Raw genomic sequence first — 20,138 nt, 5'->3', positions numbered from 1 at the left:
TATAATTTGAAACGTTAGCACATTCAGATCTAACGGACAGCTGTAAACGTAAACTGGGGGTTTTTAACCGTATTTACTCGTCGTAAATTAACGAGCACAATATTGACAATGACTCATTGTCAATGAGATTAATGTTGGTAACACGAACCAGTAAACAGCAGCCTCATCCCACCCTTGCGTTCTTTCTTCTTCGGCGACTTCTTTGACGCGCGTGTGCGTGCTGAACCGAGCATTATCTCGGTCTCCACCCGCTGTTCGGGAAGTGAACTACGCCTGAAATTTCACTTGTTTACCACTTTTTTCAATCTATTATACATTGTACACGCACGACATACATTCATTCCACAGGAAAGAAATACTGACAAATGATGAGTAAACAAGTGAAACACAACAAGAAGATGAAAATTGCATTAGTCTAAAAAGTTACAATCGAACTTCGAACACGCCTATATTGAACCAATCACGTTAAACCCACATGAACTCAGTCCTGATTTGCAGGCTGCGTACCGCCCACGAACAACGTATATGAGCGTTGCAGAGAGAGACCAGGCGTGTTTACGAAGTTTGAACGTGCGAAAAGTTTCCGCGAGAATATCCGCCAGATATCCGACGACTCTGCACGACTCCCCCCCAGGCGAAGCCATCCCCCATGCAGATCCGCTTTGCCCCGCTCAACGTCCCGCTAAGGCGAAGATTGCAAACCGCTGCCGTACTGCAGTGGATCTTCTCCTTCTTGGGTTTAGGTAAAGGGAACTTGCCAATATTTATTCTCGCGAGATGTCTTCAACGTTGTCGCTGCATTGATTGAATATAAATGTGAGTGAATAAAGGAAATCTTAACATGCGTTAACCGAACACAATTATATAAAATAATACAAAATAAACGGATGTCTTTCTATAGTCCCATACTAACGTGTTTTTAAATCACGTGACAAAATCAATTCCAATGAAGTTGGGACGTTGTGTTAAACATAAATCAAAACAAACTACGGTGATTTGTAAATCATGTTCAATCGATATTTCATCGAATACAATACAAAGTCAAGATATCTAATGTATATTACTACGTGTAACACGTACAGAATCTGTGAAATAGCGAAGCCCTGAAAGATGAACCGTGTTATTGCGAGGGATTACTGTATTCTATGTTTATTTATGTTAAACACAACGTCCAAACTTTATTAGAATTGGGTTTGTATTTTGGATTAACAAGAAAATAATCAATAATAACACTGTCCTGATGTGTCTCTTCCTGCCAAACCTACCTGTCCGTCCCTTAGCCCAATGCTGTCTGGCCGCCTTCATCCTGTTGTCTTTCTCCACCTGGTGGATGGCGGCGCTGCTCTACGCCGGCTGGTTGTGGCTGGACTGGGACACACCCAACCGCGGAGGTCGCAGGTGCCAGTGGCTCCGGCGCTGGGGAGTGTGGGAACATTTCCGTGACTACTTTCCCATAAAGGTGTCTCCACTTGCGTGACCACGTCACAAGTGTGTCTCGCGACATGGACTTGATGAGTCTCGTCTATCTTCAGCTGGTGAAAACGGTTGACCTGGACCCTGGCAAGAACTACATATTTGGATTCCATCCACATGGTGAGATGCTCGAGTGTTTGTCCGCCTTGCTGTCTGTCCCGCCTGTCTCACTCGCCCCGTGTCATTTGCCAGGCGTGCTGGCCACCGGGGCGTTCTGTAACTTCTGCACCGAGTCCACGGGTTTCACGGGTCTCTTTCCTGGACTCAAATCTCACCTGCTGATGCTGCCCTTCTGGTTCCGAGTGCCGTTCTTCAGAGATTACATCATGTGTGGAGGTAAAAACCTTTTTGTCTGTTTGTCTGACCGTCTGTCTGTTTGTTGGTCTGCCCGCATCTTGACTGGCTGGTTCCCTAATGCAGTGATCCCAACCAGGGTGCCGGGACACATTAGTGAGCTCTAATGGTGTGCTGCGGGAAATTATCAAACTAGTGAGAAACGTATTTATTAATAACAAATAATGTATCTTTGTCCAATCAATCTATGCCACCAACTTATAGTGACAGAAAGAACAAATAAATAATCTTCTATTAGATGGCAAAAAGTATTACATTTACAGATGTATCCTCTTTTTGTGACACTTTTGTTTGGTGGTGTGCTATTTTTCAAACTTAAAATTTGTGCCGTGGCTCAATAAAATTTTAGATCACAGCCCTAATGAATGCAGACATGTTAAGACCTGAAGACTTTTTGAGACTTGCACATTGTAGGAACACAACTTGTAGGGATACAAGTCTTGTGGGGACATTTAGTGACATGAAGACACCTGGAGGGATATGAAGAAACTGGTGGGGGAGTGAAGGGACATGAATAGCCTTGTAAGGGGCTTTTAAGGAACAGTAAGAAACTAGTAGGGACACTGAAAGACTTGCAGAAACTCATACAGGCTTGTAGGAAGTCACACAAGGATTACTTATAAGGACACATAAGGACCTGAAGAGACTTTAGAATACACGGAGAGAGACATTGAGACTTGTAGGGACAGGGAAAAAAATCTTTTTAACTTCGAAGGACATGACTAGAAGGGACATATGAAGCTGTGACCAGAGGGGGCCCAAACGCTGCCCTCCTCATTGCCTATCTGATGTGCTACAGATTTCCCCAGAGGTTTGAGACCCAGACAAGGAAAACAATGTGACACCTGTGTGTCTCTTAGGTCTGGTATCAAGCTCCAAGTCCAGCCTTTCCTATCTGCTGAGTCGTCCTCAAGGAGGAAACGTCGCCGTCATTGCAGTAGGCGCAGCTCCAGAGGCGCTGGATGCTCGCCCAGGAGCTTTGACGCTCCAGGTGTGAACGTGTCACTAAAAATGTTTCTGTTTCTTCGTTTGTGTCAATGAATGTTCTCATAGGAACATGGAGAGACTTGTCGGGACTTGTGGGAATATGTAGAGACTTGTCGGGACATGAAGATGCTTTTTGAAATGTGCAGAGACATGACGTGTCGGCACATGAAGAGTTTTGTATAAATTTGTCGTGACATGTCTTGTAGGGGGACATGAAGAGACTTGTGGGAACTTGTACGTGTATAACTTTTAAGGAAATGAAGAGCTGCAGGGACATAATACTTTTAGGAACTCGGAGGGACATGACTTGTAGGTAAATGAAGAGTCGTGAAGAAACTCAAAGAGATATGACTTGTCGGGACATGAAAGCTTGTAGTGTTATGTGTTAGGAAGAGACCGAAAGCACATAAAGTAACGCTACATGATGGGATTAGGGACAGAACTAAAATGTACGGGTTTTTTTTCTATGTCAATAAAGTTTCTTCTTCTTACAGCTACGGAAAAGGAAGGGCTTCATCAAACTGGCTCTGAGACACGGGTGTGTGAGTTGGGAATGACAGTCAGGGGGAGGTGGGCGGGGCTAGCACAAGCACATTGACCTGCTAGCTTTTTAAAATTTTCTCGTGTGTGTTTGTTTGTTTGTGCATGTGCACAGAGCTCAACTGGTACCCGTCTTCTCGTTTGGAGAAAACGAGCTGTTTGATCAAATTCAGAACCCGACCGGCTCTCCTCTCAGGACATTGCAGGTGAGTTTGGTTGCCATAGTGACACTGGTTGTACGCATGAGGCTCCAACTTGCGTTTTTATCGGAAGGTCATGAACATGAAGAAACTTTGAAAATGAAAAGACTTGTCAGCACTTTTAGGAGCATGAAGAGCCTTGGTGGGACATGAAGAGACTCATCAGAACTCGTGACTTATAAGGACATTAATTAAAAGACTTGTAGGGACATAAAGTCTGTTGTTCTGTGACAGGAACGGCTACAAAGCATTATGGGAATAGCACTGCCTCTGGTCAACGGCAGAGGAATCTTTCAGTACAGCTTTGGGCTGATGCCGCACAGGAAAGCCATACTCACAGTTGGTACGATCCATCCATACATGTCAACAACGACCCCCGGTGCCCCCAGTCTGCGTCTGTCTCTCCGCACCACTCAGCAGTGTATCTGTTTGCAGTGGGGAAGCCAATCCAGGTCGCAACCTGTCCGAGTCCAGAAAGCAAGGATATTGACTCTCTTCACAAAGTTTACCTGAACCATCTGAGCGAGCTGTTTGAGCAGCACAAACACGAATATGGTCTGCAGGAGCACCATCACTTGACCTTCACCTGACCTTCTTGCACTGTTTTCTCTCTGTCCAATAAAATTGTTACACACAAATGCATGATTGACAGAATATGAATCTACATTTTTGCTTCATACGAGGGGCAGGCAAAGTATTTTTAATTTGGGCCAGCAGGCATTTACACTATCAAAAGTCCTGTCATACTTTACCGTGTTGGTTGCATTAATCTCGTTATTTTCTTCCTAAAAAATATTTTTGTCATTCAATAATTGTTTATTGTATATTAAAATATGTATATATTTTGTTATGAATAAATGGCATACATGACAAAGTAGCTATAGTTATAAAAATAAAGCATGCACATTACTTATTGTTTATTATACAAAATAAAAATACTGTACATTCATCATGTCACTAATTTCACCAATGAGATACTATTGTATAACTACTTTTGCAACCACCATATATAATAAATGATTTTGAATGAGTGATGCAATATAAAACTGAGAATAAATTTATTAAAATATCATTTATCTCATGAAATACTTGGTTTAATTAATTTTACAAATATAAGAATAATATTTGCAAAATTAACCTTTTTTATATGCAGCGTTAACACTTAAGTTTCATTAAATTGGCCAACTATTACATTTCTAGTAAAAAAAACACACACAACATATTTTACACACGTTTACTTTCTTTAACTCCTAATGACCTGGCTCATCAAAAAAAATCAATGTGGCCCTTGAACACAAAAGTTTGCACAACCAGCTAAGCCAAACAAATACACGAACACATTGAAGATGGATACATAAAAGTAATGTGAATAAGGGGCAAAGTCTGTTAAATATTCCTTACAAACTTAATAAGAAAATAAAAAAGGACCATTTTAATTCATTCATTCATTCATTCATTCATTTTATTTTAATTTAGAAAATAAACCCGAGGCCTGTGTCGGGAACGTATATAGCGCATGCGCATTGAGCTGGTATGACTTTCGGGAGAAAAAAAAAGAAAAATAATTGCTCCATTGTGACGTCATCGCTGGAATGGAGGAGGAGCTAAATGTTCAACTCCAGTCCGTTGACGTCACCCGTACTAAAAAAAGGTCACTTAACCACATTGTCCCAAAAGTGGACGAGGACACAACTTGCGACTCGTCTTGGAAGCGTTCGGAATGTTTTTTTTTGTTAAATTCCTGTTTTTCTCTGCACTTCAGAAGAGAACCTTCTTGACGCACGCGCAGTAACGTAGGTCGGCAGCTGACAGGACGAGCGAAGAAGAAAAGTAAAGGAGAGAAACAGGAAGTTTGACAACAATTCCAAAGACGCAAAGAAGTAGGTGAGACAATGCTTCAAGAAAATCGAACGTGTTACCTTACATTACCGATGTGCTAGGGGGGAAAATGTGCTAAACTAGACAGTGCTTAGATTAAAAATAGAGGATTTAGTTCATTCACATAAAATTCTCAGTATTAGTGCAACATTTAGGTGTGAAATGCTCCTCCCACCTTGTAAATAGTCTGACGTGTTGTTTGAAGCGTACTTGGAGAAGAGTCTGATAAAACTGGCGGTTCCGCAGTCTCCATCCATCCATCCATTTTCCAGAACGCTTGTTCATTTGGGTTTTGCCAGACATATCCCACCTGATTTGAGGAGAAAGACAGGGTACACTCTGGATTGCTTAACAGCCAATTGCAGGACCAAAATAGGCACCAAAAAAACACCCAGGAAGTTTGTATCGAGCTTGTCCTTATTAGGGTTACAGGTGAGCTGAAGCCTATCACAGGTGACAATTTGAGTGAGAGGCAGGCTACATCCTTGACTGGTCGCGGCCAATGGCAGGGTACATGCAGACAACAAACCATCTATTAATGTGCTATAGTGTCTGTCCTTATTTGGGTACATTTCGGCTTCAATTTAACAACCTGGTGTTTAAAAACAACCTCTGTTATCTTAAACACAGTCTAACCCCATTGCTTCGGTCATCTATTTTCTACAAGAGTCCTCAATAGGGTAAATATCACACTCAAATGTTGAGCAACCACGTGCGTACCAATGTTGAAAACTAATCGCCATTATCCTTCCTCATGACACATGGTCTAATTTTGCCGATGTGATAATACTGGGCCAATTTTGCTTAAGTCAAGTCAAGTCAAGTCAATCATCCATTCATTTTCAAGGCCTACCTTTGTATGTGTATGTTCAGGGAGCGTATGCTCGGTGATGACCAGTGAAAAAAAGCGGAGTGGCTTCCAGATCACTAGCGTGACATCAGACTTCAGTCAAACCTGGGCCGGTCAATCAGCTCCCGGCGTGTTCCTGACAGTCGTCCAAACGTCGTCTACCTCCCACAGTCCCCGGGGCAGCTCCTCCCAGCCCACGACACCCTCTCTGAAGAGGAAACACGTTTCGCATGATGCCTTAGGGCAGGGGGCAGGCGCCTCATCCAGGTTCCGACTGGTCCGCTTGGCAGGAGGCAGCACAGGCGGGCGAGAGCATGGCGACACATATGAGCGCGGCCGTTGGATGTGCACAGACTTTACGGATGGGCCGGGGCTGAAACGGGTCATGGACAGCATAAGACACGCACAATCACTGGAGTCTTTGGAGTCAATTACAGGAGCAGTTCATTTACCATCTCAGCCAATCAGAGATGGAGGAACGGTGGGGCGACGAGTGCCTTCCCCACCTCCGCCATTACGCTTGGCCTCTAATGCCGGGGGGCAGGTACGACAAAGTATCACAGAGAGGAACATTAAGTAACTTAGCAAGACTTGAAGGGCCATGACGAGACTGATTTGGGTTTTATCGGGACATGACTTGTAGAGACATGGAGAAACCTCTAGGGATATGACTTTTAGGGACTCACAGAAACTTGAAAGGACTTGTTGGTACATGACTAGAAGATTCAGATTCAGAAAACTTTATTTATCCCCATGGGGTAATTTGGACTTGGAAGGAACCTTAAGCGACTTGTTGGGACTTCTTAGGGACATGCCTTGTTGGGGATATGAAGAGATTTAGAAGGGCATGGCTTGTAGGGGGATGTAGAGACTTGTATCGCTCAGTATTAGGAACATGTTGGGATTTTTTTTTTTTTTTAAGACTTTGAGGGACATGAAAACACTTTTAGGGACATGAAGAGACATGAGACTTGAAGATGAATTGGGATTTCTTGGGTCATGAGTCTTGAAGAAACGTGTCAGAACAGAAGGAGATCAGAAATTTACTGGGACTACTATGGATATGAAGAGACTTGTCTGGACACGATACTTGAAGGGACATGTAGAGATTTGTTGGGACTTGTGGAGAAATGTGACTTGAAGAGACTTTTAAGAACATGTAGAGACTTCTTGGGACTTTTAGAGACAGGAAGGAATTTGTAAGGGCATGAAGAGACTTGTAGGGGCATGAAGAGTCTTTTAGGGACATGAAAAGACCTGAATAAACGTGCAGGGACATGAACGAAACTTGTAGGGCTATACTGGTTTTGATCGCAAAGAAAGTAGAATGGTAAACTTCAAGATGATGATGTGGATGCATTGGATCAAGAATCACCGATGAGACAATGTTCAAAGTATTTTTTGGCTTTCTCTTTGTGTCAGTCGGTCCTCAGGCTGTCTCGCTCTCAGCCGAGCTCTCCCCCTCCCGCTCTGACCGTCATCCCCACTCCGACGGCGTTCAGCCTGGACCATAGCGCTGCCTTCAGCCTGCCGGCGGACATCAGGTAGTGTTGTGTGGGTCTGGGGACAAAGCGATGGAGGGGGCTTTTTGTGACTAAATGTGTTTGTGTCTGTCGCCAGTGTGGTTGCCATCGACAACAAGATTGAACAGGCCATGGTGAGTAGTTCAGATCAGAAAACGACATCTTTCATCACGCACCTCCAGCTTTTATGGGGCAGAGTCTTCGTCCCACTGCATTGTTGGTTCACTTTCCTGGAATATCGAGAGACTTGAACTTTGAGCGACATGAAAAGACCTTTCTAGGTTTGAAGACACCTCTAGGGACTGAGAGACTTGTCAGAACTTGTCGGGACAGGACTGTAAGGGAGATGAAGAAAACACTATGACATTCTTAGGGACTGAAGAGACTTGTCAGAACTTGTAGGGACATTAAGAGACTTGTAGTGACTAAAGAGATTTTTAGGGACATGAAGAGACTTCTTGACTTGTAGGGACACTAAAGCATTTATAGACTTGTCGGAACTTGTGGGGACATGACTTTTTGGGACTGAAGAGACTTGTCAGAAGTTGTAGGGACATGAAGAAATTTGAAAAGACTTTTAGGGACACGATGAGACCTGTAAGGGTGTAGGGTTGAGTTGCGCCATGCCTAACTGCTGAGCACCTTGCTGCAATGGTAAGAGGCGATCAATCTGAGGACTCCCAATGCCTGCTCCCGTCTGAAGTTTACCTTCTGTCCACACTCAGGATCTGGTCAAGAGTCATTTGATGCTGGCTGTCCGGGAAGAGGTGGAGCTACTGAGGGAGCAAATCAGGGAGCTGCAAGAGAGGAACCAGCAACTAGAGGCCGAAAACCACGTCCTGCGTGCGCATGCAGACTTACCAAGGCCTCCCTCACCCACTGCTGCACCAATGACACAACGGGACAACAGTCTGACGCAGGGGGGATTGTGAGGGTTGCCACGCCAACAGCACCGTTTTCTATAGTGCGTGTAAATTTCCACTTCAAATTGCAAAATAGTGCCTAACATTGTTGAAAACCCAACATCCATTATCCATCTCTTGTCAAACGGACTAATCCCTTGGATCATTTTTTCTTAAGCTTTCCATCCACCCATCCATTTTGTATCATGGCATGGGCACACCCTGAGCTGGTCGCCAGCAAATTTCAGGCTACATTTTGATGGAAAAAAACACAACCAAAAAAAAACATTTACATTCAAAACGGAACCCATGCAAACACGGGCAGCCGTAGCCAAGATTTTAACGCGAACCTCAAAACTGTGAGGTAGACATGCGAACCACTACTCCACTGTGCCGCCCATTAAATAAGCAGTCGCTGTGACGTCTGAGCGCTTTCTCTGTCTTTGTGATTGATAGGTGATCAGTGCAGGATGTAGTGATTTTAAAATAAATTGTTTTTAAAACAAAACTTTGTTGTTGTTGTTTTCTGGAATTTCTCCATTGTGAGACTAATAAAGGTTTTCTTCTTCTTCTTCTTTCTAAACACACACACACACAAAGTGAACAAATGACTGCTTCTCAAATGTTCCAATTTCAGAGCGGTGCTTTTTTTTTTTTTTATAACCACCGGCATTTAGATGACACACGCATGTTGATTTTTTTTTTTTTTACGCATTCTGTTAATCCCCCCCCCACCCCCTGATCTTTGCCGAGATTCTCTTTGTTGACAACTACTGTGAGTGTGTGTGAGAGAGAGTGTGTGTGTAACATTAACAGCTGATGTGACGGCACTGATCCTCTGCTTGTTCAGAGGTGTCACCTAGGGACAGAGGCACCACTCTGACAGCCAAGCGAAGCCCAACAATGTTCTCCCTGTCACCGTCACTCATCTAAATATTATTTGGGGTGTATGACTCAAGAGTGTCAATAGTATCAAGCTGAAATGGAACATTTGCAATAATCCTGGGGGGAAAAAATGACCTATTTGTGGGATAACAGAGTGAGAGCACTTTGTATTGCCATTAGGAGTCTTTGGCAGAGGATGCTGGCCCTTTAAGAGGGGAAGTGGGCAAGAGAAGCACCCCTCCTACCCCCCCTTGGAACTCCCCACCCCCTTCCTCCAGCACATTGTTCTGCCACTGCCGGCGAGCAGCGGCTTCCTCCGCACACTGCCCTCCGCAGCAAACACACACGGACAGACTGACGGACGCCTGAACTGGATGTGGACGCACGCCCCACGGTGGAAGGGCGGATTGGAACGCCTGGTCACCGTCGATGACGCACAATTCGAAGCCTGACACCCAAACCGGAGACAAAGACACCGGCTGGTTACAAGGATGCGCTGAGTGAAGACACGTCGCCGGACTGTGAACCAGCTCAGGTGACACACACACACGCACACGCACACACACACACACACACATACACACACACACACACACACGCACGAACACGGGCGCGCGCACAAGTGAACAAAGGGGTAATCACAGCATGATGCTACCTTTCCTGTTGTCATGGCAACCATATCATAGTCTGAAGTCATGAGGAAGAGACAAGCAGAGAGGAGGTTGTCAGTTAATTTTGATCAAGCCAAGTCAAGGTCTTCCTAGCAGATATAAATCATTTTAGTGACAAATCCTCTTCCGCGCAGAGCAACAGGAAATGTTTGCGTGTGCGTGTGCGCGCACGTGTCCTACTTTTTGGCCTTTGTTTGACGGGCCCATAGAAAACACACAAAAATGTAAAGAGGCAAACGGAGATTCCCGCGAAAATAAGACGGCCGAGTGCATCAAAAAGGTTCCCCATAGAGGAACAAAAGGCCCACGGACATTAACACATCCACCTGTCTGTCTGTCTGTCTGTGTCAGCTGCCGGAGGTGAGGCGGTTGCCATGGCACCCTCAACATCATCAGGGGAAATAGGAGACTTGTAAGGACTTTCACAGACTTGAAGAAACATGAAGAGACCGAAAGGGATTTTTAGGGACGAGACTTGAGGATTACAACCAAAGGAACAACAGCCATAGAACGGGTAATGTTGGTTGGCATGACATACTCATCAAAGGAAATATGACAACTGAGGCAATATCAAAAGACTTTCAATTATTATTTTTTTAAGGACATGACAAGACTTGCGGAAATTGGTATGAACGTGATTTGGAAAAGACTTGTTAGGAAAATGACTTGGAAGGACATAAAGACACTTCTATCAGTTTTGGGTACATCAGGAGATGCAAGAGACTTGTTAGGACATATATAGACGTGAAGGGACATGAAGACACTTGTAGGGACTTATAAATACATATAGAGAGTTGGAGAGAGATGTAAGGATCATTAGGAACAAGACAAGGCTTCTCTGAACTTTAAGGGATATGACAAGACTTAAGGGACATAATGAGATCTGTAGACCAATGACTTGGGATTTGTTATGGGCACAAGACTTGTACGGACATCATCTACGATGAACAAATGTCACAGATATTACCACGTCCACCAATCTGTCTGACAGGTGTTCCGGAGGTGAGGCAGCTGCCATGGCACCCCGACCGTCGTCGGGGGAATTATGGGGTCTCCACCTGATGCCCCCGCGCATCCTGGTGGACTGTTGCCTTCCCAACGGTACGAGTTTGCTCACCTGTTTCGTTTTCCAACCCGACACAGTTTACAATGTCGGCATTGTGTTGTTCGCAGGGATGATGGTGAGCCTGGAGTGTCTTCGAGAAACTCCTCTCATCAGCATCAAACAGCAGCTCTTCACAGAGGCCAGGAAGTATCCCCTCTACCACCTTCTCCAGGTACGGACGTTATCGGGCACTGCGGCCTTTACTGTCGGAGATTACTGGTGGCGGGGACATGAAGAGACAAGAAGAAATCAAAAGACTTGAACAGACAGAAAGGGACATGAGGATTTGTCGGGACTTAGGCGGACAAGAATTTATATGAACATGACTTGTAATGATAGGACACGTCTCAGGACATTTGACGATTTCTGGGCACAGTCAGGAACATAACAAAACTTGGACATGACTTCTAGAGACATTCAGAGACGTCTATGGATACGAAAAAACTTGTAGCGACACAAAGAGACTGTTAGGGACATGAAAAGGTTGTCGAAACTTGTCGGGGAAAGAGAAAACTTGATGGGACTTGTAGGACTCTCTGCTCTCTGGCCGACGACAGGAGGAGTCCAGCTACATCTTTGTGGGCGTGACCCAGGAAGCAGAAAGGGAAGAATTTTACGATGAGACAAGGCGGCTGTGCGACCTCCGCTTGTTTCACCCCATCCTGAAAGTGATTGAGCCGCTGGGAAATCGTGAGGAGAAGATTCTGAACCGAGAGATCGGTAAGGGTCGGGGAAGGGGGGGGGGGGGGATCGAAGTACCAGTTGCCTCGCTAGAATCCCATGGCCATGCCACACTGTTTACTCACAGGATTCGCCATCGGGATGCCAGTCTGCGAGTTTGAGATGATGAAGGACCCGGAGGTTCAAGACTTCCGTCGAGCCATATTGGGCGTGTGCAGGGAGGCCATGGAGGAGCGGGAGGGGGGCGGTGCCCACAGCCAAGCGCTCTATGTTTATCCTCCAAATGTCGAGTCCAGCCCCCAACTCCCACAGCACATCTACAGCAAGCTGGACAAAGGTAGAAGACTCTGGAGTTGTTGGTACATAAAGACGTTTCTTGCCATGAAGAACTTGAAGGGATTTGAAGGGTGATGGAGAGACTTATGAAGACATAAAGAAATTTTGTCCACTCCTGCGCCAGACCTTTCCATCAAGGAAATGACAAGAACTGACTCGCTTCCTTGTGTCTCTCCACAGGCAGACTGATTGTAACCATTTGGGTGATCGTATCGCCGACAAACTCCAAACAGAAATATACGCTAAAGGTAACCCTGGGTGCTGCGAAACCCGATATTTGTAAAAGAGAGAACATATCAAACAAACAAATCAACATTTCAAAATACGCTTTTTACACAAGTCTAAAATCAAAGGACCGTATTGGCCCAAATATAAGACAGTGTTTTTTGCATTGAAATTTTACTGAAAAAGTGGGGGTCGTCTTATATTCGGGGTCTAGACGTTATACCTATTCACGACGCTAGATGGCGCCAGATATCAATGAAGCGAGAGCTGAACTTGACTCCCCAGGCCAAAGTGAACCCCTGCCACGAAGAATAAAAATAAAAATAGTGGTAGCACGAAGAAGAAAAATAAAAAATAGCGCCAAGAAGGATAAGAGAAGAAAATTATAGAAGAGATAACAGAAAATGGAGAAACATAGTGACAATCTGGAGAAAAGTGGGTCATAGATCAGCCAGGTTAACCGGCAGCTGAGGAGAAGTCATGATGTAATTTACATTTCAAAAACCAAAAGCCATTCATTTACGAATGTGATTGCACTTTAGATTTGAATGAGGCAAAATAACATGCTTTTTCTCTCAAATATATTGTTATAATCATTTGTTTCAGATGTACTGTAATCATTTTCTGTATAAAAATTAATTTGTTGTTCAAAAAGCCTTTTTTCAAACTTCAGTCTTGAAAAAGAGGGGGTCGCCTTATAATCAGGGCCATCTTATATTCGGGCCAATACGGTAAATGTTCTAACCAACAGTGCATGTTAGGAGGCAGTCTATCGGAGCCCAAGATATTGCTTAAATCGCAAATTTTGGCGACATATCGCTGCCGCGGTAGACGAAATACAATATAATGAGTACAGTCAGTACTTTTTTTTTCTTTACTTCAATAACTCACTTGAAAGATTTACTTTCCTCGGTGTGCACAGGTGAGCCACGATAGCCTTCCCGAGCAGCTGATAGCAGAGTCCATCAGGAAGAAGAGCAGGTCCATGCACCTTTCCCCTCAGCAGCTCCGCCTCTGCGTACAAGAGTACCAGGGCCAGTACATCCTCAAGGTAGACCCGGAATTCGAATCTTACCGTGGCCGTCTGACTCAAGCTCACACAATATCCTCAGGTGTGTGGCTGTGACGAGTACCTGTTGGAAAAGTATCCACTCAGTCAGTACAAGGTAACAGCTTTCACGGTTAGGTCCTCCGACTCCGCTAGAAAGCCGTTTGAACATCTATTTGAAATCGTATACTACAAAAAAAACAAACAAACAAACGCCCTCACCTGTGACTTCTATCTGCCCGCAGTACATCCGCTCCTGTATCATCGTAGGTCGTCTTCCTCACCTCATGCTGGTCTCCAAGGACAGTCTTTACTGTCAACTTCCCGCCTCCAGCTTCGTCACTCCTTCCTACAGGTAAGCCTAGCGCTCAAACGGAGAACCGATTGGGTGTCGAGGACCTATTTGCGTTTCAGTCGCCGGACCCCGCAGCCATCTCCCTGTCCCGGAGGGACCGACGGCTCTCCCCCACGCTCGCTGTGGGCCTTCAACAGCCGGCTGAGGGTCCGACTGCTCTGCGCCACCTACGTCAATGTCAACATCCGAGATATTGACAAGGTTCGTCCGCATGTCTGTGTCCCGCGCCGTCTTTGTCTGACTCTGTCTAACGCTGTGTGTAGATCTACGTAAGAACGGGGATTTATCATGGAGGAGAGCCGCTGTGTGACAATGTCAACACGCAAAGAGTCCCATGCTCGAACCCAAGGTAACATACCAACCAGTGACTTTTAATACTTCCTTTTTCCCCCTGCAACTACGAGTTTAAACAGGACTTCTACTTTTATCTGTCTTTTTTTTTTCTTTTAAACTAGTATCCGCACACCTACTTAAAATCACCATTTTATCTCTTCTGCATAACACGTAGATGGAACGAATGGCTGACCTACGATATCTACCTGGCCGACCTGCCCCGCTCAGCCCGACTCTGCCTGTCTATCTGCTCTGTGAAGGGAAGGAAAGGAGCTAAGGAGGTAGGAAAGGAGAGGAGAAAGGAAACAGGAAGTAGGAGAGAAGAGGAAGAGGAAGAGAAGCCACCAAATGAATGACTCTCTGTCCATTTGTCCGTCAGGAACACTGTCCACTGGCTTGGGGAAATGTGAATCTCTTCGACTATAAGGACATTCTGGTTTCGGGGAAAGTGGCGTTAAGTTTGTGGCCCGTGCCTCACGGCCTTGAAGACTTGTTGAACCCTATTGGGGTGGCCGGTTCCAATCCTAACAAGGTAAGCTACTCTGGGGTTTTTGCGTCTGGTCTGGCCCCGAAGATCAGCTCTCCTAATTGGTTGTTCCTGATCGCTAGGAATCTCCCTGTGTCGAACTCGAGTTCTCCTGGTTCAACCAGCCGGTTGTTTTTCCAGACGAGCAGCAAATTGAAGAACATGCCAACTGGACCATCAGCAGGGAGCTGGGTTTCAACTACACGCATGGCCTGGTAACACACACACACAAATGCGGCCTGGCTGGCAGACAAACAAAAAGCCTGTCTCACTGTGTAGAACAGTCGCCTGGCGTGTGACAGCAGTGTTTCAGCAGCAGATGCTGAGCAGCTTCGGTGCCTTTGCTCCAAAGATCCCCTCTATGAACTCTCGGAACAAGAGAAGGACTTCCTGTGGAGACACAGGTGAGGACCAAATTCCCACGCATGCAAGCAAGGGTCTAATCGTTATATTGTGTGTGCGTGTGTGTGTGTCTCGCTGTTTTACAGACATTACTGTGTCAATATTCCAGAGTCTCTTCCCAAGCTCCTTCTTTCTGTCAAATGGAATTCCAGAGATGAAGTATCTCAGGTAGGAGATGTACAATCAAATTCCAAAGGTTGGCAGGAAATAAGGCGTACATGCACAAGTCATAATTATAGTAAACTAGCTGGTTCGCCGCCCTCTGGGCGGCTCATCAGCTAGTTCCTGCGGAAGGCTGGTAAGGTGGGCCTTCGGCCCATAAAAGTGTTGTTGCTTGGTTCAACGTTTTGTTCATCTTCATTGCTTATCGCGAAAATAAAGAGATGTTTAGCTCTACTAAATAACTAACAATTTCATTGCAATGCTTGTGGGTAGACAACATTTTTTCGCTAAGATGCCCGCGCGATCGTAGTGAGCCACTGCCTGAGCGGCGCAGTGGCGGCGCGGTGAAGTAGGTACGTTTTGAAAAGGGACAGACGGAAGGACAGACCGCATGCGGGACGACGCGCAATATATATATAGATTTTTCACCTTCCAAGTTTCAAGCACGTCACATTCCGCACCAAATCTCAAACATGTCAAGTGACTTTTGGGATAAAAGCAAGTCATCGGTCAGGTCATACAATCTTGCTCAGTGACATCTGTGTCATGTACTGTTTCAAGTCTCATAAATACAAAGAAAGTCGTGCAATCCATTTTTTAAAATGTATTAAAAAAAACACTAAAAGTACTTATACAAAGTCCGTTATGAATTTTTCCACTCGAGGCACAATTGGGATGACTGAACTGAGTGGCCCACTTCCCTCAAATTTCTCATGAACTCATTGCTTACTTATCTGCCCAACTCCTCTTGCCAGATGTACTGCCTTTTGAAGGAGTGGCCTCTGATGGAGTCCGAGTCAGCTCTGGAGTTACTGGACTGCAACTTTCCTGACCCGATGGTGAGAGAGTTTGCGCTGCGCTGCCTGGTCCAGAGTCTGACGGACGACAAGCTTTCCCAGTACCTACTGCAGCTCGTACAGGTTCGCTACTCACCTAGAGGCAGAGGTGTGCAAATCCAGGTCCGGAGAGTAAAAACCCTGCCACAGTTTGGCTTTCGTCACACGCGCTTCGTCTCAAGAGCTTGTTTACCTGCCGTTTGAGTTGAAGCACCTGTGGCGAAACGTAAACTGTGGCGGAGTTTTTACTATCTGGACTTGGACTTGCCATCTCTGTCCTCAGGGAAAGATACGCCACCCTTGCACACAAGCGGAAATATATTTGTAATACGTGTTCAGGTGTTGAAGTATGAGATGTACCTGGACAACCCGCTGGCCCGTTTCCTGATCAAGAAAGCCTTGACTAATCAGAGGATTGGACACTTCTTCTTCTGGCATCTCAAGTGAGCAAGACGGTCAGAGGTTGATGATTTGAGAGGCCGACGGGCGGAATTGACATTGGCGTGTTGCCGTCATCAGGTCAGAGATGCACAATAAGACGGTGTCGCGTCGCTTTGGCTTGCTGCTGGAAGCCTTCTGCAGAGCATGTGGCATGTACCTCAAACACTTGAACCGACAGGTGAGGGGAGGCCCCTTCTGTCCGTTATTCGGTCCTTGATTGGTTGAACCATGGGATCTATGCATGCGTGCATGCAGGTGGAGGCCATGGATAAACTGGTGAACCTCACGGATACGCTGAAACAGGAAAAGAAAGACGAAACGCAGAAAGTAAGGAACGGAAGCGTGGAGCCACACACCCGAGTCTGACTTGTTCCATAATCCCATGCGGCGATTGCTTCTTTAGACTCAGATGAAGTTCCTGGTGGAGCACATGTCCCGTCCAGATTACATGGAAGCTCTGCAGGGATTTGTCTCTCCTTTGAACCCCGTGCACCAGCTGGGACACCTCAGGTGATACTCCCTCCACCAATGCTGCTGCTATGCAATGCAGAAGTGGGACATTTAGCGTGAGTCCGAGCTGCCAATTCGGAGAATTGGGACTTGCTTGACTAAAATTTTGGGGTCGATTCCGTTAGACTTTGTGGGTGTTTATTTATGACTTGCTCTTACTTGTGAGTCTGTGAAACTCGATCTGTGTGGCCAGGCTGGAGGAGTGCAGGATAATGTCGTCGGCAAAGCGTCCGCTGTGGCTGAACTGGGAGAACCCCGACATCATGTCGGAGCTGCTTTTCACCAACAACGAGATCATCTTCAAGAACGGCGATGGTAGAAAGTGTTGCACGGGATGGCGGGTCATGTGGCTCCCTTGTAACCAACTCGTGTTTGAGTGTTTTCCAGATCTACGGCAGGACATGCTGACGCTACAGATCATCAAGATTATGGAGAATATCTGGCAGAACCAAGGCCTGGACCTGCGGTGAGACATCAGCGAAAATGACAAACACTCATGATGGAGGACTCACACTTTGTGTCTGTTGGTCTCAGCATGCTTCCCTATGGATGCCTGTCCATCGGCGACTGTGTTGGTCTCATCGAGGTGGTCAAGAGCAGTTTCACCATCATGCAGATTCAGTGCAAAGGAGGCCTGAAGGGGGCGCTGCAGTTTAACTCCAACACTTTACATCACTGGATTAAAGACAAGAACCGTGGAGAGGCGTCAGTATCTGCTTGCTTGTGTGTCTGTCAGCATAAATTAGTTTCCATACCATGAGTAGATAGGATTCAAACGAGAAATCTATAATAGCACTCGGCCGCAATAGGTGAACTGCAATTTAGTGGGGAAACCGGACGGGGATCCCAGATGTTATAAACAAGTGTGACCTCACCCTTTCAGGTATGACCGTGCCATCGACTTGTTTACCAGGTCGTGCGCCGGCTACTGTGTGGCCACGTTCATTCTGGGAATTGGCGACCGCCATAATTCCAACATCATGGTGAAAGAGAACGGACAGGTGAGTCCTCCCCCTGCCCACTATCCCCTCCCCCAGTCTCTGACCTACAACTGTCCTGCAGCTCTTCCACATCGACTTCGGTCACTTCCTGGACCACAAGAAAAAGAAGTTCGGTTACAAGCGGGAGCGGGTCCCCTTTGTGCTCACGCAGGACTTCCTGATCGTCATCAGCAAAGGAGTCCAGGAGTCAACCAAGACAAAAGAGTTTGACAGGTAGTCTTGTATTTTTGCCGCCCGTCTGTGTGTGTGTGTGTGTGTCCAAGGACGTTGCACACCTACTCGTCTCACCGACAGGTTCCAGGAGATGTGCTATAAGGCCTACCTGGCCATTCGCCAGCACGCCAGCCTCTTCATCAACTTGTTCTCTCTGCTGCTCGGATGCGGAATGCCTGAATTGCAGAGCTTCGACGACATTGCCTACCTGCGGAAAACCCTGGCACTGGGTAAACACACACACACATAAAAAAAAAACAACAACCAAAAAAACAGTCAAAGCATCTTGCAAACGCTTTGGCATCTATCCAATATCTCCGATTTTCCATCTTGAGGCCCATGTACTTGAAAGGTTCACTCTTTCTCCTCGCTAGTAAGACAATTCAGCGTACCAATCGGTAAATAATTACACGAATGGCTTCGTGGCAAGCCGTTTGCAGGCATACTAGGACATTGACCTCAAGGTGGATATCAAGAACATCGATTAAAAGCTCAAACGGCTTGGTACAAAGGCATCTGATGATGTGTTTTTTGGGGGGGGGCAGAGAAAAGCCAGCAGGAGGCGTTGGAGTACTTCAGCAAACAGATGAATGACGCCCATCATGGAGGCTGGAGCACCAAGATGGACTGGATCTTCCACACTATCCGACACATGCCCAATGAGCACTAGCTAACAAACGCACACGCACTACAACGTTGTAACAGCAACGCCAATCTCAGGGTTGCGGGTCCGAGAATGCCAAAGGCGTCGTCCCCTTCTTTCGGTGCTAATGTTAAGCCAGTGAGCTGCTGTTGTAGCATGCATTTGAAACAAACTTTATTGACCAGCTGCTGTGAAGACAAAAAAAAAAAAAAGCAATAAAAACTTTGAGACAATCAGCCCGAGCCAATTTAGGGGATTGGGGGGGGGGGGGGCTTTATTAGCAGGGGACAGAGTAGAAAAACCTTTGAAATTTGGGGTTAAACCTACAGCATGAATTCTCGCATTAACAGCAGCATAACTGGTGAATGATGAAGAATGATTGGTTGTTGATGCAATCACTGTTTATTGATCGAGTCCACTGCGTGTATAGTGATGTTTGCACTGTGTGACAGTACTTTGCTAAAACGAGGTGTGACTTTTGCGAAAGAAATCAATGAAATAAATGATTTCAAGAAGACGTTCTCAATGGTTGCGTCACTCATTTCATTTCCATATGGTTTGCTTTGTCACCATCTTGTGGTTTATATTATTTATTACACACCTTTTCAACCCACAGAAGTATCTGAGGCTTACTCATACCTCACCTTTTGGCACAAAGTCCCAAAAATAAACCAAATTCACGAAGTAATGGTACACAAGTAAAAAACAAAAAAACAATTGGGACCCTCAAAGTCAGCGGGCACAAAATTTGACTTATAGCTTGGCACTGATGTTTTAACTGCAAAATGTACAGTTTGTCTTCCTTTTGGGGAGAGTGCAACATCAAGTTTGTTTTAGACGCCTCAAGACGGTGAAAAACAAAGTTTTTTCGTCAGGGTTAGTTCAAGGTTGCAAATACCTTCTCCAGACATCCAATTTGAATGGTCACAAACAAATTTTCTTGTCACCATCAAATTTTGAACATGTTCAGAATTTATTTGCGGCTATTAGAACTATTTGCAAATGTCTGCCGAAGGTCTTTGGAACCTTGAACAAAACCTGGGCGAAAAACAAAACAA

The 20,138-nt window shown here is 45.6% G+C and overlaps 3 protein-coding genes and 2 long non-coding RNA genes across 11 annotated transcripts; 3 read left to right on the top strand and 2 right to left on the bottom strand.

The window, feature by feature from the left end:
- Positions 1 to 329: 329 nt before the first annotated feature.
- mogat3a (monoacylglycerol O-acyltransferase 3a) lies at positions 330 to 4,640 on the top strand. 2 transcript variants are annotated; one of them, XM_052063903.1, is made up of 9 exons: positions 330 to 743; positions 1,281 to 1,459; positions 1,533 to 1,593; positions 1,666 to 1,809; positions 2,688 to 2,818; positions 3,309 to 3,352; positions 3,470 to 3,560; positions 3,789 to 3,897; positions 3,990 to 4,640. In XM_052063903.1, exons 1-9 carry the CDS (start codon positions 650 to 652, stop codon positions 4,142 to 4,144), a joined length of 1,008 nt encoding a protein of 335 aa, XP_051919863.1. In that variant the 5' UTR covers positions 330 to 649; the 3' UTR covers positions 4,145 to 4,640. The 2 variants fall into 2 exon arrangements, with proteins under 2 accessions (XP_051919863.1, XP_051919872.1); XM_052063912.1 differs by having other exon boundaries at positions 3,789 to 4,640.
- Positions 4,641 to 5,143: 503 nt separating this feature from the next.
- Positions 5,144 to 9,215, top strand: LOC127599760 (TSC22 domain family protein 4-like). Its single transcript, XM_052063984.1, has 5 exons — positions 5,144 to 5,438; positions 6,306 to 6,826; positions 7,705 to 7,826; positions 7,903 to 7,939; positions 8,531 to 9,215. Exons 2-5 carry the CDS (start codon positions 6,323 to 6,325, stop codon positions 8,735 to 8,737), a joined length of 870 nt encoding a protein of 289 aa, XP_051919944.1. The 5' UTR covers positions 5,144 to 5,438; positions 6,306 to 6,322; the 3' UTR covers positions 8,738 to 9,215.
- Positions 7,699 to 14,026, bottom strand: LOC127599876 (uncharacterized). Of its 3 annotated transcripts, none has more exons than XR_007962204.1 (6): positions 13,881 to 14,026; positions 13,686 to 13,743; positions 13,502 to 13,624; positions 12,175 to 12,376; positions 11,381 to 11,584; positions 7,699 to 7,842 (listed from the first exon to the last, which is right to left on the bottom strand). It is a non-coding gene; the product is annotated as an uncharacterized LOC127599876 (long non-coding RNA). The 3 variants fall into 3 exon arrangements; XR_007962203.1 differs by having other exon boundaries at positions 7,761 to 7,842; positions 10,590 to 11,584; XR_007962202.1 differs by lacking the exon at positions 7,699 to 7,842 and adding an exon at positions 8,781 to 9,242 and having other exon boundaries at positions 9,296 to 11,584.
- LOC127599585 (phosphatidylinositol 4,5-bisphosphate 3-kinase catalytic subunit alpha isoform-like) lies at positions 11,256 to 19,597 on the top strand. Of its 2 annotated transcripts, XM_052063644.1 has the most exons (27): positions 11,256 to 11,364; positions 11,437 to 11,540; positions 11,926 to 12,088; positions 12,177 to 12,386; positions 12,566 to 12,633; positions 13,533 to 13,661; positions 13,723 to 13,776; positions 13,904 to 14,013; positions 14,073 to 14,214; positions 14,277 to 14,362; positions 14,522 to 14,627; positions 14,726 to 14,878; positions 14,956 to 15,087; positions 15,152 to 15,276; positions 15,361 to 15,442; positions 16,192 to 16,356; positions 16,612 to 16,715; positions 16,792 to 16,891; positions 16,969 to 17,040; positions 17,117 to 17,223; positions 17,417 to 17,538; positions 17,611 to 17,689; positions 17,758 to 17,928; positions 18,107 to 18,224; positions 18,286 to 18,437; positions 18,519 to 18,667; positions 18,983 to 19,597. In XM_052063644.1, the coding sequence occupies exons 1-27, from the start codon at positions 11,280 to 11,282 to the stop codon at positions 19,105 to 19,107; spliced, it is 3,213 nt and encodes a 1,070-aa protein (XP_051919604.1). In that variant the 5' UTR covers positions 11,256 to 11,279; the 3' UTR covers positions 19,108 to 19,597. The 2 variants fall into 2 exon arrangements, with proteins under 2 accessions (XP_051919604.1, XP_051919596.1); XM_052063636.1 differs by having other exon boundaries at positions 17,417 to 17,689.
- Positions 16,151 to 18,382, bottom strand: LOC127599883 (uncharacterized). Of its 3 annotated transcripts, none has more exons than XR_007962207.1 (6): positions 18,273 to 18,382; positions 18,099 to 18,170; positions 17,738 to 17,898; positions 17,383 to 17,612; positions 16,633 to 17,250; positions 16,151 to 16,571 (listed from the first exon to the last, which is right to left on the bottom strand). It is a non-coding gene; the product is annotated as an uncharacterized LOC127599883 (long non-coding RNA). The 3 variants fall into 3 exon arrangements; XR_007962206.1 differs by having other exon boundaries at positions 18,269 to 18,380; XR_007962205.1 differs by lacking the exon at positions 18,273 to 18,382 and having other exon boundaries at positions 18,099 to 18,242.
- Positions 19,598 to 20,138: the final 541 nt, after the last annotated feature.

Source organism: Hippocampus zosterae, chromosome 1, assembly GCF_025434085.1.
Source record: "Hippocampus zosterae strain Florida chromosome 1, ASM2543408v3, whole genome shotgun sequence".
Classification (NCBI taxonomy): Eukaryota; Metazoa; Chordata; class Actinopteri; order Syngnathiformes; family Syngnathidae; genus Hippocampus; species Hippocampus zosterae.
Note: the sequence above shows the minus strand (reverse complement) of the source record. Positions and strands in the feature narration are given on the sequence as shown.